General features: G+C 41.9%; 1 protein-coding gene across 4 annotated transcripts in view; it reads right to left on the minus strand.

Moving 5' to 3' along the window:
• LOC134357276 (uncharacterized) overlaps positions 1-20163 on the minus strand; it is a 135977-nt gene that overhangs the window by 6379 nt on the left and 109435 nt on the right. For all 4 annotated transcript variants that reach the window (XM_063068855.1, XM_063068766.1, XM_063068939.1 and 1 more), the window contains one exon: positions 5571-5628. In XM_063068855.1, the coding sequence (XP_062924925.1) occupies positions 5571-5628 (58 nt within the window). The remainder of the gene's footprint in view (positions 1-5570; positions 5629-20163) is intronic.

Genomic DNA, 20163 nt, shown 5'->3' on the forward strand with positions numbered 1-20163 from the left:
GGTAAAGGTGATGAACTTAGAGCATGGATCAGTACATGGAACTATAACGTTGTGGCCATTACAGAGATCTGGTTGAGAGGGGGATGGGAATAGACACTTAATGTCCCAGGGTTTGATCTTTTAGAAAAGATAGCAGGGAGGTAAAAGAGGTGGGGGAGGGACAATATCACAGTTGCACTCAGAGGGGACTGAATGCAGTAGGATAAAATTCAGAAACAGGAAGGAAGTAAACTCTGTTGGGATTGTACTACAGACACTCCAATAGCCATAACAACATTGAAGATCAGATATGCTGGCAGATTAAGGAAAGGTGTAAAAATAATAGGGTCATTGTCGTGGGGGACTTCAGCAATATAAACTGGGACCTTCCGAGTGCAAAATTTGTTAGGTGAATCCAGGAGGGCTTCTTAAATAAATACATAGATTGTTCAACAATAAGAGGACCTTGCACTCAATGTCAGCAAAACCAAAGAGCTGATTGTGGACTTCAGGAAGGATAAGATGAGGGAACACAAACCAATTCTCAGAGGGATCAGAAGTGGAGAGAGTGAGCAATTTCAAGTTCCTGGGTGTCAAATTTCTGAGGACTAACCCTGGATGCAACACATTGCTGCAGCTATAAAGAAGGCAGGACAGTAGCTATATTTCATTTGGAGTTCAGGAAGATTTGGTTTTGTCAACAAAAATACTCAAACCCCTACAAATGTACCGCGGAGAGCATTCTGACTGGCTGCATCACCATCTGGTATATTGGGTGGGGGGAGGGGGGGGGCTACCGCACAAGATCAAAATAAGTTGCAGAAACTTGTAAAATTAGTCAGCTCTGTCATGGGTACCAGCCACCATAGTATCCAAGACATCTTCAACATCTTCAACGAGTGGTGCCTTAGGAAGTTAGAATCCATCATTAAGGATCCCACCAGCCAGGACATGCCCTCTTCACATTGGTACCATCAGGAAGGAGTTACAGAATCCTGAAGGCACAAACTCAGTGATTTAGGAACAGCTTCTTCCCCTCTGCCATACGATTTCTAAATGGACGTTGAACTCATGAACACTACATTTCTACTTCTTTGTTTCTGTTATTCTGCACTACTTATTTTAACTTAACATTTAACAAACATTTATTTACTTAACATAACTCTATTTTTGGTTTCTCTATATTTATTAATCATGTATTTCATTGTGTTGCTGCAGTAAAGATAACAAATTTCACAACATATTAAATCTGATCGATTCTGAAGAAAAGGAGCTGTACTGGACCTGGCTTCGGGTACTGAGCTTGGCCAGATGACCAACAATTGGGGAACAATGACCACAACTCCTTAAGTTTTAAGATCACTATAGATAGTAGGTATGGACCTGCAGGAGAATTTGAAATTGGAACAGGGCAAATTAGCAGAGCATTAGGCAAGAACTAGGAAGAGTTAATTGGGAAGTCCTGTTAGTGGGAAAGTCCATATCTGATATGTGGAGTGTGTTTAAATACTAACTACACAGAATGCAGGACACGTCTGTTCAAATAAGAAGGAAGGACAAAGATGGCAAAGTAAGAGAACCTTGGATGTTGAGAGAGGTGATGAATTTAGTCAACAAGAAAAGGGAAGTATGTAAAGGAAGCAAGAAGCCAGAAAATAACTCAAGAATGCAATTTGGAAACCCAGGAACAGCTACAAAAAGTCCTTGGCAAGTAGCATTAAAGACAATTCCAAAGCATTTTAGGCATACATCAAAAGCGAGGAGGTGGTGTTGGGTCTCTTGAATAGCAATAAAATGGATAAGTCCCTGAGGCCTGATGGGATATAATCCAGGTCATTAAGAGAGGCAAGAGAAGAGATTACTGGGGCCTTCACCAATATACTTTTACCCTATCTAGCAACAGGCAATGTCCCTGAGGATTAAAGAGTAGCTAATGTTGTTCCATTATTCAAGAAAGGAATCAGGGATAATCCTGGAAACTGTAGACCTGTGAGTCTCATATCAGTGGTAGCAAAGTTACAGGAGATAATTTGCAGGGATAGGATTTACGAGCATTTGGAAAACCATGGCCTAATTAGGTAGAGCCAGCCTGGCTTTGTGCAGGACATGTCCTGTTTTACTAATTTAAGGCTCAGTTTTTTGAAGAGGTGATGAGGGTGATTGATGAAGGTAGAGCTATTTATGTTGCTTACATGGATTTAAGTCAGGCATTTGATAAGGTCACTCATGGGAGGCTCATCCAGAAGATAAAGATGCATGGGATCATTGGTGAAATGGCAATTTGGATTCAGAACTGCCTTGCCCGTAGATGACAGAGGATGATGGTCAAAGGGATTTATTCTAGATGGACCTCTGTGATTAGTGTTGTTCCACAGTGATTTGTACTGGGACATCCGATGTTTGTCATGTATATAAATAACCTGGATGCAAATGTCGATGGGTGGGTTTGTAAGCTTGCAGATGAATAAAGATTGGTAGCGTTCTGTATAGCGCAGAAGACTGGCAAAGAATGCAATGGCATATTGATCAGCTGCAGGTATGGGTGGAGAAATGGCAGGTGGAGTTTAACCTGGCCAAATGTGAGGTGTTGTACTTTGGTAGGGCAAATACAAACAGACAGTACACTGTTAATGGCAAGATTCTTAACAGTGTTGATGAACAGAGGGACCTTGGCATCCAAGTTCATAGCTTCTTGAAAGCAGCCACACAGGTTGATAGGGGGGGGTTTAGAAGGCATATGGCATGCTTGTCTCTATTAGTCAAGGCACTGAGTTCAAAAGTCATGTTGCAGCTCTGCAGAAATCTTATTAGTCTGTATCTGGCATATTGCATACATTTCTGGTCACCACACTTTTGGAAGGATGTCGAGCCTTTGGAGAGGGTGCAGAAGAGGTTTACTAGGATGTTGCCTGGAGTAGAGGCCATGTACTATCACAAGAGGTTGGACAAACTTGGGTTGTTTTCTCTGGAGTGGTAGAAGCTGAGGGGAGATCTGATAGACATTTATAAGGTTATGAGAGGCACAGATAGATTAGACAGACAGTATCTTTTTTCCAAGGGTTGAAATGTCTAATACCAGAGGTTGTGCATTGAAGGTGAAAGGGGGTAATTTCAAAGGAGATGTGAGGGGCTATTTTTAAAAACACAGAGTGGTAGGTGCCTGGAATGCTGTCTGGGGTGGTCGAAGAGGCAGAAATATTAGTCACTTTTAAGAGACATTTAGATAGGCACATAATTGTGAGGAAATTGGAAGGATACAGACATTGGGTAGGAAGAAAAAATTAATTAAGTTACAAATTGATTACTAATTTAATTGGTTTGGCACAACATTGGGGGCTGTAGGGCCTGTTCCTGTGCTATGATGTTCTATATTCTATTAGCCTTTTTTCAGTGGTGGGCATGTTGCTCGCCGCGATTCTGAGGGGCAGGATCTGTCAGTATTTGGATATACAAGAACTCGTTGGGGGTAGTTAGCACAACTTTGTGCATGTTAGAATGCTTCAAGGAGGTAACCAACACAGTTGATGAGTCAGGGAGGTGGACTTTCGCAAGGCTAAAGGATCCACACAGAACACCACTCTGGAAGATGAGATTGCACAGGACCTATGGAGAGCTGGTTCAGTGTCTTGATGGTGGAAAGCAGAGGCTGATGGTGGAAAGTTGTTTCCTGGATTGGAGGCTAGTTATTTATAATGTGCCATAAAGACTAGTGCTGGGCAAGTTATTGGGTATCATTTATGAAAACCATTTTGATGAGAATGTGCAAGGCATGATTAGTAAATTTACAGATGACATTAAAATAGATACTACCATAAACAGTAAACTAAGTCATCAAAAACTACAGGAGTTTGGGAGATCAAACCAGGGTAGAGCTTCCACAATAAGTGATAAGGCCCTGGTGAGTGTTGTGGAATGGACAGACATTGGAGTACAAGTACATATTCCTCTGAATGTGGCATCGCAGGTAGACAGGGAAGTAAAAAAATGTCTAGGTACACTGCAACACAGGACATCCTCCTGTGGAATGAGGAAAGGCAAATGGTGGATGTGTCTGCCAGACAGCAGTTTGGCTCCAGTTACCAGAACTCTGTTAGTTTTAAAATAGCAATGCAGAAAGGTACAGCAGATTCACAGGTTAAAGTCCTGAACTAGAATAAAGTTTGGAGTTGTTAGGCAGGATCTTGCAGCAATTGATTGGACAAGTTTGCTTGCAAGGGAAAGAATGTCTTCCAAGTGGGAGGCCTTTAGAAGTGCGAGGTGAAGATCTCAGCGCCTACATATTCCTGTTACGGTGATGGGCAAAGTGAGGCAAAATCCCAAGAGGTTCTATAGGAATATTAAAAGCAAAAGGGTGGTTAGGGAGACAATAGGTCCTCTTAAAGATCAGCATGGCTGTCTGTGTGTGGAACCAAAGGAAATAAGTAAGGTTTTTAATGAATTTTTCTCTTGTTTTTACTATGGAGAAATGATGGAAGCTAACAAAATACGGGAAATGAGTGTTTTTGGCTCAGACAAAGCCTTTAATAAGGTCCTTCATGGCAAGCTAGTATGAAAGGTCCAGGAAAAGACGGAATTGATTTACAATGAGCTCAGTGGTAGGATGCAAGGGATGATGGTTGAGGATTGTCTCTTGGACTGGAGGCCAATGTCTATTGCTATGCCACAAGAATTGGTGCTGGGCTTCTCTTATTTGTAATTTATATTGAAAATTTGTATGTTAAATATACAAAACATGGTTAGTACTTTGCGGATGATACCAACATAGGTGGGGTTGTAGATAATGTAGCACATTAAGAAAAATTACAGGGGAATCTTAATCATCTAGGTGTATTGGTGAATGGCTTTCATACCAGAAAAAAATGGTACATATTGCATTTTGGGAGGTAGGACTTATACAGTGAAGGGTAGGGCCCTGTGGAGTGTTGAGGTACAGAGAAGCCTAGGAGTGCAAGTGTATAATTCACTGAAGGCAGCATCATGGTTAGATAGAGTGATGGAGATGATGTTTGGCACATTGGTTTTCTGCCAGGGCACTGAGTATAGTAGTTGGGGAATTATGTTAGAGTTATGTAAGAAACTGATGAGGCCACATTTGGAGTAATGTATACAGTTTTGGTCACATTGTTATAGGAAAGATGTTATTAAACTAGAAAAAGAACATAAAAGATTTGCCAGGATGTTCCCTGGACTCGGGGGTCTGAGATACAAGGAGAGGTTGTGTAGATTGGGACTTCTTTCCTTGGTTTGTATAAGACTAACAGGTGACATGAGTTATAGAAGATTATAAGGAATACAGATGGTTTTTTTCCCGGGGATGAGTTGGGCCAAAGGACCCACTTCCACACTGTCTGACTGTATATCACAAAGGAAACTCCATAGGTAATCTGCATGTGGTACTTTGTCCAGAAAGGAAATATGACAGTGACAATGATTGAGAAATTAATAGTTATAAAACTTTTCCAACTATCCACCTTCCAGCTCTACAGAATATTTCCAAATTTATTTTGATCCATTATACTCTCAGGAAATTACATACAATTCCTCAACAGTTAATAATATTTATCCCTAAGCAACCATTGTTATATGATTACCTCATATCCTAATTTCTTCAGAAACATTGTCATGATTGAAGGCCTTTCTCCACAATACCTGAAAACAAACAAAATCGTAATCATAAAAACATGTTGAATCAGGTAAAGGGCAAAGCTGTAGACTTTTTAAAAAGCATATATTAATAATACTGCTCAATGAACAATTCTAATTTAAATACACATTTTTATTAGCATGGGGTAAACTATGTGTACAGTCAGATTTCTATGTATTAAGTCAACTTGGTATACTGTATCCATAACAATTTCATTCATAAACCTTGAACAGTGGACACCTAGTGTATTTTTATTGACAATAATTGCATCTTGGTATAAAAACAGAAAATCCTCAAATAATCTGAGCAGAATGAAACAAAGTTTACATTTCAGGCCGTCCATATTCTTCATGTTCAGCAGTTGTAATCCATTTTCTTAGAGAACAGTTGTTAAGATTGTTCTCTAACGAAAAGAATTAGCAGAATTAACATTAGTGTTTGGACCAATATTTATTCCTCAATTCCCATCACTAACTTATCACTTTCAGATAATACGTATAAGCTGCTTCTGGACTAAAAGGGTCATCAGTGATTACAATTCAAGAGATTTGTATTTTGTTAAAGACATGAAATGCATTTACATAAATGCAAGTCTTTTTCTGAATCAAGGTCATCAACACAAATTATTAATTATGTCTCCCGCCCTAGAGATGCTATCTGATATATTTCTATATTAAAACAATGTTACAGAGCACTTTTCATACCAATGATGTCACTCAAAGTGCTTCACAATGGGATAAAAGTACAAACATAAAAATAAAATAAAAAATAAAAATAAACATGAAAATAAAAGATAAAAAGATGTTAGTTAAATGCAAGGTTAAATAAATAGGTTTTTGAGCTGGTGTTTAAAAGTGTCAGCTGAGTCTGCATCCCCTATGGTTTTAGGTTTTGAATTCCACAGTTTAGGAGCTTAGTTTAAGAAGACTGCCCTGCCGATTATCTTTTGAGGGAGATCGTTTAAATTTTAAGAGAGTGTTGAAAGATGACCCAAGTACTCAAGCAAGATTATAAAACAAAAACAATTATTTGATGCTCCTGTCCCAGACTATTAAGAGTTTTAAAAACAAGTAATATAACTTTAAACTGGCAGCAGTCTGAGGGTAGCAGACACCAACAGAATCAACAAACTCATTTGTAAGGCCAGTGATGTTGTGGGGATGGAACTGGATTCTCTGACGGTGGTGTCTGAAAAGAGGATGCTGTCTAAGCTGCATGCCATCTTGGACAATGTCTCCCATCCACTACATAATGTACTGGGTGGGCACAGGAGTACATTCAGCCAGAGACTCATTCCACCGAGGTGCAACACAGAGCGTCATAGGAAGTCATTCCTGCCTGTGGCCATCAAACTTTACAACTCCTCCCTTGGAGGGTCGGACACCCTGAGCCAGTAGGCTGGTCCTGGACTTATTTCCTGGCATAATTTACATATTACTATTTAACTACTTATGGTTTTTATTACTATTTATTATTTATGGTGCAACTGTAATGAAAACCAATTTCCCCCTGGATCAATAAAGTATGACTATGACTATAAAGATACAGGAAGCCAATGCAGGGTTATCTAGGGTGGGAGTGATACGTTCCTTCATTCTGGAGCAGCAGCAACATTCTGAATGAGTTGAAGTTTGTCAATAGATTGCTTTGAAAAGACAGTCAGAAGTGCTTTGCAGTAACCTACTCTATTCAATATGAAGGTGTGAATTATTTTTCAGCATCATTACATAACAGAAACGAACATACTTTTGCAATATTTTTAAGTGTAAAAATGCTCTTCTGGTCACTTTATGTGGGATTTAAAATTCAAATCTAAATCAAGGATAACACCCAGGGTAACTACTTCTAATTTTACAAAGGGAACCAAGTCCCCAAGTTTATCAAGAAGTTTATCTCTTTTGGCTTTGGGACCAACCAAAAGAATTTCATTTTCTATGATTTTCTGGTTTTATTTCAGATTTTCAGCATCTGCAACATTTTTTTAAAAAATATGTTTTGTTCTCTGGTGACCATCAAATAGAATTCAATTTCTCTTAAATAATTTAAACCTCCCATGCATTACAGAATTCATTATATGACTAAGCAAGAAGGATAACATTTCAATGTAACTAAGTTCAAATTACAGGATATAACTACCACTGATTAACAGCATCATTCTTATTAATAATATAACAAATAGCATTGTCCTTTAGGGAAATTTGAACAGTGATAGCAGATACAAGCAGCTATGAGCAAAATTAAATTTCAGGAATATCATTGATATTATTGAACTTTATCAATACTACCGACATTAGACATGGTATTAAAACTCATATTCTGCCATCATTAGGTTGTAAACAATAACCGAACAATGACACACAGAAATTACACACCAAAAGTCAATGCTGGGTCCAATATAAACGATCTAGATTACAATCCAATTGACATGGTTGGTAAGTTTGTGGATGACACCAGAATTGTTGAAGCGCAATGAAGAATTCAATAGGACCGAGATCAACTGATACAGTAACCCAAGGAGAAAGAAATGAATTTTGATAAGTTAACCAGGGCAGGACTTACACAGCAATTGGTAAGGCCGAGCGAGTGTTGTCAAGCAACACATCCAGACAGGTTGGTGAAGAAGTTATTTGACACACTTCCCATTATTAGTCTGGGCACAGAGTAGAGGATTTGGGACTTTGTGTTACAACAGTACAACTCATTGGTCATACCTACCTGAAGAGTTCCACATAGTTCCAGTCACTAAGCTCCAGGAAGGATGTCATTAAGCTGGAAACGGAACATTGTGAGCACCAAGTGGAGCAGATGATGCTGCAAGTGAACCTCTGCCTCACCTAGGAGGGCTGTTTAGTGGTAAGGGAGGAGGAGAAGACACAGCTGTCACACCTTGCAGTTACAGGGAAAATACCAATGCAAGGAGAGGGGTGGGTAAAAAAACTGACACATGCAGATGTGTGTCAGAGATCACCAACTACTTTTTCCAGGGATGGCTAATAATATTGCCTCCTTTAAATGAAACCAACAAGCAAAAACAGCAGGTGCCTTTTCTCAGAACACAGACTTCCCTATGGTAGAAGGGGCCATTGATTGAATACAAAACATCTTCTAAAAAAATGCACAAAACAACCACAGCAAAACAAGACCAGTCACTCCTTCCTACACACCCAGCCACACACTCACATACACAGTCCTCTAACCCCAGTAATGGCAATCTTCAGCAGATTTGTTGTTTCGCAGACACTGGGCCTCAATTTTCCTGGCAGACTCTCAAAATGCTGAAGCAGAATCTGGAATCCTGAAGGCCAAAAATCCAGACAAACGGTACAGAACAGCTCAAAGATCATCAACAGCTCACAGACCATCAGGCACCACCTGCTGCATCCTCTGGAAGGGTCTGCCAGGCTCACTAGGGGCTCATTAAACACATCAAATTAAACAGTGGAAATCAGTCATCTTCAATCCCACAAGACTTTCTAAGAAGATGATGATTCTGACATTGTTGTGTCTGTACAACTATATACCAAATAAATGAAGGCTTGCACTCGGAGAAGTTAACTGCTACAGTGCCTCTAATAAGTATTCGCCCTCCCCTGGAAGTTTTCATGTTCTATTGTTTTACAACATTGAATCACAGTGGATTTAATTTGGCTTTTTTTTGACACTCCAACAGTGCGTTGGAGTGTTTTGTGTCAAAGTGAAAATAGATCCTACAAAGTGATCTAAATTAATTACAAATATAAAACAAAACAACTGATTGCATAAGTATTCACCCCCTTTAATATGACACACAAAATCATCACTGGTGCAGCCAAGTGGTTTTAGAAATCACAGAATTATTTAAATGGAGATCACCTGTGTGCAGTCAAGGTGGTTCAATTGGTGTACAAACTACACCATGAAGACAAAAGAGCACTCCAGGCAAGCCTGCAAAAAGGTTATTGAAAAGCACAAGTCAGGAGATAGATACAAGAAAATTCCAAGTCACTGATTATCCCTTGGAGTACAGTTAAGTCAAGCATCTAGAAATGGAAAGAAAAAATGAAAAAAAATTAAATCCACTATGATACAATGTTGCAAAACAATAAAACATGAAAACTTCCAAGGGGGGAGAAATAGATCCTTACATTACACTTCCTCCCCCTCTTTAGAGTAATATAACAAACTGTATATGTACAAAACATTCAATTTCCCCTTTAGAAGCCTTATTCAAGTAAACATACTTTCACAATAACAGTCCATAACTAACTTCACTAAAGATTCAGTCTTTTGGGTGGCACTCCATTTCTTTCAGGATAGCGCCTTTGGACCTGCGGGGTGGCATCAGGACGGCTGGTGTCTTGTCAAAGACAACGGTCTCACGTTGCTGTTGGTGACATAATCATCATCACTGAGAGGCAAGTCTGGTGCCTGTAATGTGTCCATCTTGTTGGATGCAATCAACTCAAGTGTGTTCTTCAGCTGAACATTCAGTATCTGGTCCACATGACATCTCCATGTATGATCTCCAACATCCACTGTGTACATCAGTGTCTAGTATACCTGTACACCTCTACTGCCGTGATGAGGCTAAACTCAGGTTGGAGGAGCAACACCTCATATACCGTCTAGGTAGTCTCCAGCCCTTTGGTATGAACATAGAATTCTCCAACTTCCAGTAATTCCCTCCCCCTCCCTTCCTCTATCCCTATTTCACCCTGCCCCCTCCCCCAGCTGCCTATAACCTACCTCATGGTTCCGCCTCCTTCTTCTGCTACCCATTGTTTTCCTGCCTATGACGTCGATGCTTCCCCTCCCCCACCCCTTTGTCTTTCAAATTACTGGTCTTTCAACCGAACCTACAAGTATTCTTCAAATCCTTCCCCCTCCTTCATTCTTGAGTCCTGACAAAGGGTTCCAGCCTGAAACATCGACTCATCGTTTCCACTGATGCTGCCCGACGTGCTGAGTTCCTCCAAGTGATACCTGTAACTATCCTACTGGGTGTCCACTTGTCTTCACAGTAATCATGTGCTAGTTCTATTTTAATTTCATCAGTCCACAGGACTTGTTTCCAAAATGCATTAGGCTTGTTCAGATGTTCCTTTGAACCTTTCAAATAGAACTTTTTGGCTGCAATCAGCAAAGGTATGTTTGGAGAAAAAAGGGTGCAGAATTTCATGAAAAGAATCCCTCTCCAACTGTTAAGTACGGGGTAGATCAACCCATGCTTTGGGCTTGTGTTGGCACCAGTGGCACGGGGAATGGATTCCTGTCACAGTATGTTGACAGGCCGACTAGGGGGAATGCCATACCAGATCTAGTATTAGAAAACAAACCGGGTCAGGTCACAGATCTCTCAGTGGGTGAGCATCTGGGGGACAGTGACCACCACTCCCTGGCCTTCAGCATTATCATGGAAAAGGATAGAATCAGAGAGAACAGGAAAATTTTTTTACTTGGGGAAGGGCAAATTATGAATCTATAAGGCTAGAACTTGCAGGTGTGAATTGGGATGATGATTTTGCAGGGAAATGTACTATGGGCATGTGGTCGATGTTTAGAGATCTCTTGCAGGATTTTTAGTGATAAATTTGTCCCGGTGAGGAAGATAAAGAATGGTAGGGTGAAGGAACCATGTGTGACAAGTGAGGTGGACAATCTAGTCAGGTGGAAGAAAGCAGCATACATGAGATTTAGGAAGCAAGGATCAGATGGGTCTATTAAGGAATATAGGGTAGCAAGAAAGGAGCTTAAGAAGGGGCTGAGAAGATCAAGAAGGGGGCATGAGAAGGCCTTGGCGAGTAGGGTAAAGGAAAACCCCAAGGCATTCTTCAATTATGTGAAGAACAAAGGGATGACAGGAGTGAAGGCAGGACCGATTAGAGATAAAGGTGGGAAGATGTGCCTGGAAGCTGTGAAAGTGAGCGAGGCCCTCAGTGAATACTTCTCTTCGGTATTCACCAATGAGAGGGAACTTGATGACGGTGAGGACAATATGAGTGAGGCTGATGTTCTGGAGCATGTTGATATTATGGCAGAGGAGGTGTTGGAGTTATTGAAATACATTAGGATGGATAAGTCCCCGGGGCCTGACGGAATACTCCCCAGGCTGCTCCACGAGGTGAGGGAAGAGATTGCTGAGCCTCTGGCTAGGATCTATATGTCCTCATTGTCTATGGGAATGGTACCGGAGGATTGGAGGGAGGCGAATGTTGTCCCCTTGTTCGAAAAAGGTAGTAGGGATAGTCCAGTAAGCCTTAGGTCTGTGGTGTGAAAGCTGTTGGAAAAGTTTCTTAGAGATAGGATCAATGGGCATTTAGAGAATCATGGTCTGATCAGGGACAGTCAGCATGGCTTTGTGATGGCCAGATCGTGTCTAACAAGCCTGAGGGTTGTTTGAGGAAGTGACTAGGCATATAGATGAGGGTAGTGCAGTGGATGTGATCTATATGGATTTTAGTAAGGCTTTTGACAAGGTTCCACACGGCAGGCTTATTCAGAAAGTCAGAAGGCATGGGATCCAGGGAAGTTTGGCCAGCTGGATTCAGAATTGGCTTGCCTGCAGAAGGCAGAGGGTTGTGGTGGAGGGAGTACATTTAGATTGGAGGGTTGTGACTAGTAGCGTCCCAGAAAGATCAGTTCTGGGACCTCTACTTTTCGTGACTTTTATTAACGACCTGAACGTGGGGGTAGAAGGGTGGGTTGGCAAGTTTGCAGACGACACAAAGGTTGGTGGTGTTGTAGATAGTGTAGAGGATTGTCAAAGATTGCAGAGAGACATTGATAGGTTGCAGAAGTGGGCTGAGAAGTGGCAGATGGAGTTCAACCCAGAGAAGTGTGAGGTGGTACACTTTGGAAGGACAAACTCCAAGGCAGAGTACAAAGTAAATGGCAGGATACTTGGTAGTGTGGAAGAAAAGAGGGATCTGGGGATACATGTCCACAGATCCCTGAAAGTTGCCTCACAGGTAGATAGGGTAGTTAAGAAAGCTTATGGGGCGTTAGCTTTCTTAAGTCGAGGGCTAGAGTTTAAGAGTCGCGAGGTAATAATGCAGCTCTATAAAACTCCGATTAGGCCACACTTGGAGTTCTGGTCGCCTCACTATAGGAAGGATGTGGAAGCATTGGAAAAGGTGCAGAGGAGATTTACCAGGATGCTTCCTGGTTTAAAGTGTATCGATTAAGATCAGAGATTAAGGGAGCTAGGGCTTTACTGTTTGGAGAGAAGGAGGATGAGCGGAGACATGATAGAGGTATACAAGATATTAAGAGGAATAGATAGAGTGGATAGCCAGCGCCCCTTTCCCAGGGCACCACTGCTCAATACAAGAGGACATGGCTTTAAGGTAAGGCATGGGAAGTTCAAGGGGGATACTAGAGGAAGGTTTTTTACTCAGAGAGTGGTTGGTGCGTGGAATACACTGCCTGAGTCAATGGTGGAGGCAGATACACTAGTGAAATTTAAGAGACTACTAGACAGATATATGAAGGAATTTGAAGTGGGGGGTTATATGGGAGGCGGGTTTTGAGGGTCGGCACAACAATGTGGGCCGAAGGGCCTGTACTGTGCTCTACTATTCTATGTTCTATGAACATTTACTGGTAGAGGGAAAAATGAATTCAATTAAATACCAGCAAATTCTGGAAGCAAACATTACACTGTCTGTAAAAAAGCTGAAGATGAAAAAGAGGATGGCTTCTACAACAGGATAATGAACCTAATCACACCTCAAAATCCACAATGGACTACCTCAAGAGGTGCAAGCTGAAGGTTTTGCCATGGCCCTCACAGTCCCCTGATTTAAACATCATCGAGAATCTGTGGATAGACCTCAAAAGAGCAGTCCATGCAAGGCGGCCCAAGAATCTCACAGAACTAGAAGACTTTTGCAAGGAAGAATGGGCGAAAATCCTCCAAACAAGAATTGAAAGACTCTTATCTGGCTACAAAAAGCATTTGCAAGCTGTGATACTTGCCAAAGGGGGTGTTACTAAGTACTGCCATGCAGGGTGCCCAAACTTCTGCTTTGGGCCCTTTTCCTTTTTCGTTATTTTGAAACTGTACAAGATGAAAATAAAAAACACAAAATACTCCGCAGATGCTGGGATCAAAACAATACTCACAACAGCTGGAGGAACTCAGAAGGTCTGGTAGCATCCGTAGAAACGATCAATCAACTTTTCGGGCCGGAACCCTTCGTCAGGACTGAAGAGGGAAGGGGCAGAGGCCCTATAAAGAAGGTGGGGGGAGGGTGGGAAGGAGAAGGCTGGTAGGTTCCATGTGAAAAACCATAAGGGGAAATTAAAGGGGTGGGGAAGGGGAAGCAGGGAGGTGATAGGCAGGAATGGTGAAGAAGGAATAGAGGAAAACAAAATAGGTAGTAGAAGGAGGCGGAACCATGAGGGAGGTGGTAGGCAGCTGGGGGAGGGGGCAGAGTGAAATAGAGATAGAGGAAGGTAGGGGGAGGGAATTACCGGAAGGTGGAGAATTCTACGTTCATACCAAGGGGCTGGAGGCTACCCAGACGGTATATGAGGTGTTGCTCCTCCAACCTGAGTTTAGCCTCATCATGGCAGTAGAGGAGGCCATGTATGGACATATCTGAATGGGAGTGGGAAGCAGAGTTGAAGTGGGTGGCTACCGGGAGATCCTGTCTGTTGTGGCGGACGGAGTGGAGGTGCTTGACAAAGCGGTCCCCCAATCTGCGTTGGGTTTTACCGATGTAGAGAAGGCCATATCGGGAGCACCGGATGCAACAGGTGACCCCAACAGACTCACAAGTGAAGTGTTGCTTCACCTGGAAGGACTGTTTGGGGCCCTGAATGGTGGCAAGAGAGGAGGTGTAGGGACAGGTGTAGCACTTACGCTTACAGGGATAAGTGCCTGGTGGGAGATCCGTGGGGAGGGACGTGTGGATCAGGGAGTCGCAGAGGGACCGATCCCTGCAAAAAGCGGAGAGGGAAAGATGTGCTTAGTGGTGGGGTTCTGTTGAAGGTGACGGAAGTTGCGGAGGATAATGTGCTGGATCTGGAGGCTGGTGGGGTGGTAGGTGAGGACAAGGGGAACTCTGTCCCTGTTGTGGTGGTGGGAGGATGGGGTGAGGGCTGAAGTGCGGGAAATGGAAGAGATGTGGGTGAGGGCATCATTGATGACGGCAGAAGGGAAACCACGATCCTTAAAGAAAGAGGACATTTGAGATGCCCTGGAACGAAAAGCCTCATCCTGGGAGCAGATGCGGCAGAGACGGAGGAACTGGGAATAGGGAATAGCATTTTTGCATGTGGCAGGGTGGGAAGAAGTATAGTCCAAGGTAGTTATGAGAGTCAGTAGGCTTGTAGAAGATGTCAGTGGACAGTCTGTCTCCAGAGCAGGAGACTGAGAGATTGAGAAAGGGGAGAGAAGTGTCCGAGATGGACCAAGTGAATTTGAGGGTTGGGTGGAAGTTTGAAGTAAAGTCGATGAAATTGATGAGCTCAGCATGGGTGCAGGAAGCAGCACCAATGTAGTCGTCAATGTACCGAAGGAAAAGTTGGGGAGCAGTACCAAAATAGGTTTGGAGCACAGACTGTTCCACACAACCAACGAAGAGGCAGGCATAGCTGGGGCCCATGTGAGTTCCCATAGCTACACCCTTAGTCTGAAGAAAGTGGGAAGAGCCAAAAGAGAAGTTATTAAGTGTGAGTACCAGTTCCGCCAACCAGAGGAGGGTAGTCGTGATGGGGAACTAGTTGAGGTCTATTGTCCAGAAAGTAGCAAAGGGCTTTGAGGCCTTCTTGATGGGGAATGGAAGTGTATAAGGATTGGACATTCATAGTGAAAATGAAGCCTTCGGGACCGGGGAACTGGAAGTTATTGAAGAAGTGGAGGGCATGGGATGTATCCCGGATGTAAGTGGGGAGGGACTGAACTATGGGTGACAAAATGGAGTCCAGGTAAGCAGATACAAATTCGGTGGGACAGGAGCAGGAAGAAACTATGGGTCTACTGGGACAGTCAGGCTTGTGGATCTTGGAGAGGAGGTAAAACGGGGTGTGGGAATTATGAGTTTAGCGGTTGAGGATGGAAGGTCTCTGGAGTTGATGAGGGCAGTGATGGTACGGGAGACGATGGTTTGATGTTTTTTGGTGGGGTCCTGTTCCAGGGGTAAGTAAGAGGAGGTGTCAGAGAGCTGCCATTTGGCCTCAGTGAGGTAGAGGTCCGTCTGTCAGACTACTACTGCACCACCTTTGTCAGCCGGTTTGATGGTGAGGTTGGGATTAGTGCAGAGAGTGGAGGGCAGCGGGTTCGGAGGGAGTGAGGTCGGAACAGGAGAGAGGAGTGGTGAAGTTGAAAATAAAAAGGTTTCTTTGCTTAAAATATTTAAGAAATGTGTCATCTTTAACGTTATGCCTTTTGGAAATCAGTTCATCGTTTACTCACTTAGCTATTTACAGTAACAGAAACTTTGACAAGGGGTGCCCAAACTTTTGTATGCCACTGTATGTAAGTCCTGCTTGTCAATGACATGTCCACAATATTTGATTTCATTCATGAAAAACTCTCATTTCTCTCTTTGTGCGCAGGCTACACTTACTCAGCCTGGTAAGCATTTTACCAAGGCTCTGGGAGTGCTCTACATCATTTTTGCCAGTCACAATGATGTCATCAAGGTAACATTGTGTCCCTGGGATACCTTGGAGCACATGGTCCATTGCTCTTTGCCAATTTGATGGAGCTGATGTGATGCCAAAGACGAGACAATTATTCTGGAACAGTCCCTTGTGAATGTTGATTGTGAGGAATTTCCTGCTCGACTCCTCAATCTCCATTTGCAGATAGGTTTGTGACAAGTTATCCCTGCCTGCCAACAATGAAAAAATGACTTCTGTTCATGGTAGAGGATACTGCACAGTACGTGGCACAGGGTTGATGCTCACTTTGAAGTCCCCACATATGTGAACAGCTCTGACCTTCCCTTTCTTGATCACCAAGACACTGGGCATAGCCGAATCACTCCACTCTGGAGAGAATGCCAGACACCTCCAAGCTCTGAAGTGCAGTATCCACTTTAGAACATAGTGTGTTTGCCACTGGATGTACTTTACGGAATCTTGGTGTTGCTGTTTCATTCAATTCAATTCTGGCCTTCATGCCTTTGAGTTTACCAATACCCTTCTCAAACACCTTCTCATTAGTATTAAGCAGCTGTGACAGTCTCTGGTCAGCGCTACCATTTGGGCTGCAGTTGCCTGTTGATGACACATTGACAGCTTTGATTGTGTGCCAGTCCAGTTGGATTCTTCTCAACCATTCACGTCCAGAAAGTACTGGCCTTTTACTTTTCAATTCATAAAGCTGTAACTGCTGTGTTTGGCCTCTATGTCACATACACTTTCGGTTTGCCTTTGGGGGACACTTTTTCATCTGTGTAGGTCTTTAGCATCACCAAGGTCTTTTCTAATGGTAACTTAGAAAGGAGTCTGCTGTAATCAGCCTCTGAAATTACAAACAAAGCTAACCCTGTAACCAGCTCCATTTTCAGTTTTACACCAGACACATCTGTTGTGATCCGTATGATTTTGTGATCATCATCAGTGATGCTATATAGTTATAGGTATGACAACTCACCTTTGTAGAACTCTGTTGTCCAATTCAGTTTCACATTCAGTCACACATTGTCATTTTATACATTTGTTTAGTTTTGTGTTTGAAACTTTTCACTCTGTGTGGTTCTTCTCCTTGGTTGTGCTTTTTTATCTAACTTGCACACTCTCTATGGGGCCTTGTCTGTAACACCTTTTGCAAACTTTTTCTTTGAACCAACAGGCATTTGCATCATGGGAGGACCTGCCACATCGATAACATTTTTGGCATTTTGCACCTTTCAGGTACATTTTGTGTGTTTCACCTTCAAAACTTTTTTTTGTAATTCTGCCACATCCTTTTCTGCCATCTCTAATGATATTGCAACGGCCAATGCCCTTTCTAAGGTTAGGTCTCTTTCTGCCAATAGCCTCTTTTAAGTGCTTTGACTATGCACGCTACATACAAGCCAGTCCCTTAATGCATCAGAAAGTCCATTTCTGAAGTCACAGTATTGGAAAAGTTTGCGCAGTCCTGCAATGTATTCTGAAATGCTTTCATCCTTTGACTGGTTCCTTTCGTGAAATCTAAATTTCTCAGCTATTATTACTGGTCTGGGGCTCAAGTGATTTTCAAAATTACAACAGTTTCATCAAACGTCTTGCTTGCTGCTCTTTGGGAGTTAATAATGTACATAAGAGACTGTACATTCTAGCACCCATGAAGCAAAGAATTGTGGAGACTCTCTTTGCCTCATCCACATCATTAGCATTACAAAAGAGTTCAACCCTCTCAATATACAATTTTCAGTCCTCATTAGCACTATCAAATTTGACAACTTTCCCGACCAAGGCCACTATCACTTTATTTTTACATTAGCTTTGCTAGTTGTGCATCTCTTCCTGTGTACTGTGCACTGTTACTCATGTGTCCTTTCCTAGCATCCATAACCACCTTTTCTGTCACTATACTAGTTCACTCTCCCCTCTTGCTGTCTCTCTCCCTTCCTCCGAGTTCTGTTGTCACATAGACATCTGTGCAGGTGGTGATATAGGTGACATTCAGGTTCATACTCATCAGAAATTTCTTGTGTCAGTGTAACTACACATCAAATAAATACAGGCACACACTCAGAGAAGTTAACTGGTATATTCACTTTGCAGAGAGAGCAACAAATCAATGCACATGCAAAAGCTATCAGTCAATAGTGCTAAAGGGAGTCATTGTGCTGAAAGAAATTGATCCATATGTTACAGACATCAAGTACAAAATGTCTCCAACTGCATTTCAAATCTGATCAAAGCTTTGAAGATAACTAAATTCAACAATTATCATTTTTGATTGGAAGCCAATAGTATGGAAAGCCCTTTCAAAATAATTCACTTAAGTGGAAAAAGTATTCATTATTTGCCACTCTTGGTGTTTTGTCTATTATTTCCCCTTTGGGAATGTGTGATGGGATCAGAGGGAGGATCACGTGGTAGGAGGCAAAAGGAGAGCGAGGAAAGGCTGGCTGGAGAAAAAGAGTTGAAGGAGGAACATGGACTATCAGCCTGAAGTTGAAGGAGAGAACAGAGCTAAGTGTAAGTTTACCGTATACATGTATACCACCATATGAAACAATGTTCCTCTGGACCAAGGTTAACAACACAGTACATATGACTCACACATGACAAAGTAATATTACTACAAATAAATAAATAATAAAATCTATTAAATTAAACCTGGGTTAGCTTCTCTAAACACCAGTGGAGTCCCGCAATTCATAGTATAGGACTTGGCAAATCCATTTCTTTCTCTTGACTCTATTCAGCACCTTCCTATAAATACATCTAAAAATGAGGAAAACTGCAGGGACACACGCATCTCACCCATACTTTAAGAAAGTATCAAAAAAAAAAGAACACTATTAGACTATAAGGCCCCTGCACGCTACTCAGGCTTTTAAGTAATAGCGATTCTGGTCTTTGACCTCAATTCCACAATATGGCCCGTCCTCATAACCTTGATTGTCCTACAATCTAAAAGCTTGTCTCAGCTTTTCTTACTCATAATGCACCATGTTCTTGCCCTTTCTAATACCTTAATACTCCAAATGGACCAAAACATAATAAATTACTTGACTAAAAGTAAAAATAACTCAACTATCAGGTTATCAGGGCATTCGCAAAAGCTACAGTGATATTATTTAAGGTCATCATTACTATTAGTCTAATGCTCATCCACTTAAAAGCACAAGGCCACAGTTAAAATTATGAAAGCTAACGGAAAAAGTTAACTAAATCAGGTTGCCAGATAAGACTGACTGAGGTTATTCTGACATGTGCTACCTATCCTAACATACAGTTCGCTTTACATCTCATTTTCTTTCTTGCTCCTTAATCACCACAAAACATTCTTCTTCATTATACCAATAAACATCCCAATCCGCTCAGCAAAACACACACCAACTTGAGTCAAGAAAATTATTTCAATTTAACAGCTTGGTCTTAACCAAATGTGATCACCTGGTGAAATTTAATAATTTCATGTGACAGTATCTACTGCATTACTAAGCGGTACAACAAGCTGTTTCCTGAGCAAACTAGGACTTTTCTCTTTGGAGTGATGGAGGATGAGAGGAAATTTGATAGAGGTGTACAAGATAAGAGGCACAGACAGCCAGAGTCTTTTCCCCAGGGTGGAAATTGCTAATACAAGGGGGCATAATTTTAAGGTGTTTGGAGGAAAGTACAGGTACTTTTTATTTATTATTTGTTTTTACACAGAAAGTGGTGGGTGCAAGGAACACCCCTGCTAGGGTTGTTGGTTGAGGCAGATACATTTGGAGCATTTTAGAAATTCTTAGATCAGCACACGGATGATAGAAAAATATATCGGAGGGAAGGGTTAAATTGATCCTAGAGTAGGTTAAAAAGTTTGCCCAACATCGTGGATTGAAGGGCCTATATTGTGCTGTACTATGTTCTAACACAAGAATTGCATCTAATTCCTGAGA

Source organism: Mobula hypostoma, chromosome 1 (assembly GCF_963921235.1).
Source record: "Mobula hypostoma chromosome 1, sMobHyp1.1, whole genome shotgun sequence".
Classification (NCBI taxonomy): domain Eukaryota; kingdom Metazoa; phylum Chordata; class Chondrichthyes; order Myliobatiformes; family Myliobatidae; genus Mobula; species Mobula hypostoma.